The sequence below is a fragment of the Lolium rigidum genome, chromosome 7 (genome assembly GCF_022539505.1).
Source record: "Lolium rigidum isolate FL_2022 chromosome 7, APGP_CSIRO_Lrig_0.1, whole genome shotgun sequence".
Taxonomy (NCBI): Eukaryota; Viridiplantae; Streptophyta; class Magnoliopsida; order Poales; family Poaceae; genus Lolium; species Lolium rigidum.
Window position 1 is genome coordinate 48522485 of NC_061514.1, and position 5348 is coordinate 48527832.

At 45.4% G+C, this 5348-nt stretch overlaps 1 protein-coding gene across 1 annotated transcript; it reads right to left on the minus strand.

The window, feature by feature from the left end:
• Positions 1 to 3300: 3300 nt before the first annotated feature.
• Positions 3301 to 4739, minus strand: LOC124670287. Its single transcript, XM_047206789.1, has 5 exons — positions 4569 to 4739; positions 4327 to 4473; positions 3902 to 3989; positions 3698 to 3794; positions 3301 to 3430 (listed from the first exon to the last, which is right to left on the minus strand). Exons 1-4 carry the CDS (start codon positions 4692 to 4694, stop codon positions 3748 to 3750), a joined length of 408 nt encoding a protein of 135 aa, XP_047062745.1. The 5' UTR covers positions 4695 to 4739; the 3' UTR covers positions 3301 to 3430; positions 3698 to 3747.
• Positions 4740 to 5348: the final 609 nt, after the last annotated feature.

The following is a 5348-nucleotide window of genomic DNA, read 5'->3' on the forward strand; positions in this document are numbered from 1 at the left end:
CAGGGTTCGCGGGTTCGGATAGGGGGGAAACAAGGGTTTTGAGAAAGATGCGCTTATGGATTGGGGTTGGCTGCCGGGTCTTCGAAGCCCACGGAGGAGAGCTAGCGGAAGTGTAAGCAATAGCTTCCGTCATCGGCGACGAACTCCGGCGAGTCCCAGGTCTTACTTGTGTGACCTCATCGCTGACGACTCGCATAGAGATTTGTTTTTTTTCTCGCGTAGAGGTTGGGAGAATGTGGCCTTTCCTGGAGCCTGGTAAAAGGCCCAAAGAAACGAGCCCACGATCAAAGCCATGTACATTCCGGGACTACTACAAAGAAGAAGAAAATATTCAGGATTCCATTTCTATTCAAAGAACAGATAGTACGAAATCTTTTAGACAAAAAGGAAGAGACTAATATCGCAAAACCATAACCGTCACCACACCCTCACGACTTTACTGCCACCGATGAATGTACAACGGCCGAGTTGGTAATTCTAACATCGGGTTCAGCAAAGCTGATAGAGGAGACGGCCCAGACCAAAACAAAACCTCCAATCCAGACGCGTGTGAGTTCGGTCTTCGGCTGAAGCCTGATCAGGTTTTCAGCAAGGGACAAGTAATGCAGGGGACTCCTGTAGGTCATTGTCGGCCCCTTGCTCTACAAAACCTTTGGAGCGTGCCTTTGGTTTTCTTTTAGCATGTACTACCTTTGTTCATAAATAGGTGTCAAAAGTTTATGTGCATTTGAATGTATCAGTTACATCTAAATATAGACAAAACCTTCGACACCTTTTTATAGAGGGAGGAAGTACTATTGCAGTAGAAAGTAAGATATACATGTTATAGTAGGTTTTCAGAAGCGGGTACAATTTGTTCTGAGATGATTGCTATCATTTGGGCCTTGTTAAGGGGCGAAATATAATGTATTTACTATTTGGTCACTCAGGTTAACACGCACGCCGAAGCTTTGCATCGAACCTAGCAAAATAGAAATCACCCCCAAAAAAGCAGAGAAAGACTCAGGTTAACACGCACGCCGAAGCTTTGCATTGAACCTAGCAAAATAGAAATCACCCATATGCTCCTTGAATTAAGTACTTCCTTCGTCCCAGTTCGTAAGGCAAAGTTTTTAATTATCTTGGTCCAAGGTGAATTCTCATTGGCTCTAAATTTGCACGTTAAAATATGCAAAAACTTTGCCTTTCACATGCATGGAGTACTAGTGCGCGGTGATTTCACATGCATGGAGTACTAGTGCGTGGTGGGAGATGAAAAGAGGAGTGTTTGCATGCAAAAATGAATTAGTTTACTCCCACATTAAATGCATAATGTACCTAGGAGGTGAGGGATTTTGGGACAAATATTTTTTGAGAATTTGCCTTGGGAACTGGGACGGAGGGAGTATGCCTAATCGAGGAGAACATGCTCCTTACTTTCACGCTAACGCGGCTGCCACGAGCTGTAGCTTCTGTATCCAGCTGCGATCTCCGCCCTCCGGCGACTTGCTCTAGGGAGGGCTTGGAGGGGGTTTGGTGTACCTAAGGATTTGTGGGAGGTTGGATTCGGCAACCGCAGACGAGTCCCCGTCGGCGAAGGGAGACGGAGTTCGTGGCTGCCGTCGCCGGCGGCGAGGCCATGGCCGTAGTCTTCGTGTTTGCCTATGGCGATTGCCGAGTTGGGTTAGGGATCTTCCATTCATGGGCTTTGGCGGTAGGATTATACACTTCTTACACCCAGTAAGGGCCCAAACAAGCTAGGCCCGTGTTAAACGAATCGGATTACTTACAGACTGGAGTATTATTTTTTTACAGCAGGTACAGGTTCAAAAACAAAGCAAATGCAGTCTCCCAGCCTCTCAACACTAGCATTGGTAGCAGCACTGAGAAACTGCCGAGTAGTTTCATACTCCGTATATGGCTTGTTTTGAGTAGGAATATGATCGACTTTAATTTGTGCTTAGCACAAGAAACTGGGTAGTTACACGGTTTGGTTTAAGTAGGCCAAGTTCAGAACGACTATGGCACTGGAGATCTCAAACAAGTCCGTTCATCAACAATCAACCATCTAGTGTGAATTCTGAATCACACCACAAAAAACGGTCTGTCTTTGATGCAAGGTGTTGTAGGATGAACAATTTTCATCAATGTTACTTCCGAGAAGCTTTGGATACAAATCTCTCTTGCATTAACTGAAGCAGATTGCTGGCATGCCGCAATGCCAGGAGAGCCAATATTTCCAACTGGATGTCAAACGGAAACCACCAAAGGATGAATTTTGCAGTGAAGAAATATAGTATCTTTATTTATGCTTTAGCACAAGTAACCACTCTGCATCCAAGGGCAGGTCGAGATATAAGTATATTCCAAAGATTTCCATACAAATGTCCCCATTGAGAAGACCAAATGAAAATAACAGCGATGTCTTGGTACCATTCATGCTAAAACTAGTACGTAAGCTGAAGTGGAAAAAACAAGTGGGACAACCCATTCTCTCTTCATTATATATTCTTAGTAAGAAAAGCGGTTACAAAGAAAAATAAAAGGTACAATCCATGTAAAAATTCTTCCATGCTGATTCATCTCTCAAGAGGGAACAGGGTCTCCCGATTCAACTTGCCTATACGCTTTGTAAACCTGAAAGCTTAGCATAGGTAGATGCAAACAAGTGTCCTGTGTGCAAACACTAGCCAACACCACATAGACTTTGGTCGGGAGACTTGCCACAAACTCATCAAAGTATCATCTAGCAATTGAGCACAAGCTTAAATAACAACTTTATTCATTGCCAGGAGGTTGTGAGAATGTGTTTCATTTTATGAGAGTGAACAACATCAACAGTATGGCTCCAAAGTTTATTAACACTATGTCACTAGGTTGCTTGACTTCAATGTCATGAACGAAGAAAAACAAAGCAGCCAACAATTTTATTCCCTTGTAAACCTTCCAAGTCGTCATGATCCGGAATTACTCTCATCACATGAAAATCCTCACAGGCGGTAAAAGTGTTTCCTATCTACTTTATATTTGTGGAAAGCTTATCTGGAGCTTGGTAGGGTAATTGAAAGAATGGACAAAGACATGTTTATTCAAACCGAACTCCGATACACAGCAGTCCATAACGACACATGAACTTGTTTAAACAAAAAAATATCAATAATTAAATAACAATACATAAAGAGAAAACTGCACCAGGTAATCAAAACAATAACATGCAGATAAAAAGAAACTTAATATTTTTGTTTGTTGGACTGTATGGCAACTAAGGCAGTACTTCTTAATTTTTTTTGGCAGTACTTCATAATTAATTGTATACATGTACTGACCAGTTTTATCTGCAAGATGGAAGATAAAAACTGAGACTGCCATGCTTGCAGCTGGCACCCGAAAACCCTGATTCCATAGAGAGCATTCTAGGAGGCTACATGAATATACAAATCCAAGGAGAAACCTGCACGGTAGATCAAAATAAGTGAGTTATTTAGATGAAACAACAGCGAGTGCATAGAAACAGCATTAGTAATATGTTGCGAACTTAAATAGAGAAAAGGGAGTCATATTAAAAAAAATCAAAGAAGGGAAATTGATTGAGATCTTTGTGTGTTTTAGAACTGTATGAACGGCAGAAACATTGAGCAGCATTCTTTATTTGCAAGGAAGCATCCAACCAAAAATAACAATATAAGGTATGACAAACTTCATGTCATGTGTATCGCACCTGCGGAACCAAGGTGGGAAAACAGCTCAGGATCTTCATCTTGTTCACTATCAGGAATTCAAGCGTCCGCTCTGCGACAATAGGATCTGCGAACTCCCTATCACCAAGAAAAAAAAAGAGTGGCTTTGAGAGCTTGTAGAAGCAACCCAACCATAGCATGCCCACAGAACAAGAAACAAATGCACAGAAATAAATATTACCTACTTAAGCAAGAGCGGAAGAAAGTTTTCAGGCTGCCATCAGCATCGTGCAACACCGCCTCCCCAAAATCCAGGAAGAACTGCAGAATTTTCTGGAAAGGAAGCAGTATGATACAGATTATTAGACAGCTTTCGGTACTGTATATTTTCACATATAAGGAAACAATACAGTTATCCAATGTGAATGACTCTTTTCACAACCAAACAGGCAGATAAAATGTTGTTTTGGGGGTAAGTACAAAGTAGGTGGTGGCAGGTTTAACACTAGATCAAGCATTCTATCTTAAGTTCTTTCTAACCACTCAAAGTTGGCAACATATTGCAGCATAGATATGAAAATTGACATGTAAAAGTACAATTCTACCACAAGAGGTGCTCCAATTTCCAAAAGCACTGAACCCACTGGGTCGAAATGTACTGAGGCCCTACTAGGAGGAGCACGCCGGTGGAGGCTGTGGACAGCGTGGGCGCGGCAGCGCAGCGCTGGAAGAGCTTGCTCATCACCGGAAACGCCCGCGCCACCATCTCGTCGTTTGCCCCCTTGGCCTCCTTGCACATCTCGAACACCATCCTCACCTTCAACGCCAAGGCACACAGGTTAAGGTTCCGGTTCCAACACCACGTGGCCGGTTCTGGGGAATTGGGAGGGGATTGGAGGGAGATGCGCTTACGGACTGGAGGAGGTTGGGGTCGGAGGCGGGATCGGCGGCCGCAGCGGAGTCCCGGGATGCGGCGGAAAGCGACCGGAGGTGGAAGTCGTAGTTGCCGTCGCCGGCGGCGAGCTTCGGCGAGGCCATCGCCGTCGCCTTCGTGTTTCCTTGTGGCGAGTTAGAGACCGAGAAGGTTTGGGCTTTGACCCCTACGATTAAACCCAAACAAAGGCCCAAATAGCATAGGCCCGCGTTTTGCAAGACCCCCAACTCTAACAGAAAAAACGCAAGTTCAGTCTCCATAAAAATATTTTTCGAGCTTTTTTTTTTGACAATCAATACCACATATATTCATAGCAACAAATAGTACATGGTAGAGATACATGAACTGACTCCAACGATTCTACATCTATCTATCTACACTACTTAAAAAGAACGAAGTTGCTCCGTTTTCTGCCACCAATTTCGTCGTCGTCGCCCTCTTGGGCCTGGTCGAGCTTCATCTTCGCCCCTTGGGCCTGGCCCAACCGCAGAGCCTCCGCTCGCCACGGCTCTGCCACTGACCCCCGATTCGCCTCCGCCCCTGACGCCGGCGGAAACCAAGCTCCTGGACACGCTCCACGCGGCCATCGTCGACCACAGCCGCGCGAACCCGTCGACCACGGCGCCCGCCTCCCGGCTGTTCGAGCCCCTCCCCACCTTCTCCTCAACGCTCGCCAACCTCCTCCCGTCCCCGCCGGCGCCGCACCTCCCACTCCACCTCCTCGGCCGCCTCCTCGCGCTCGGACGCGGCGTCCGTTC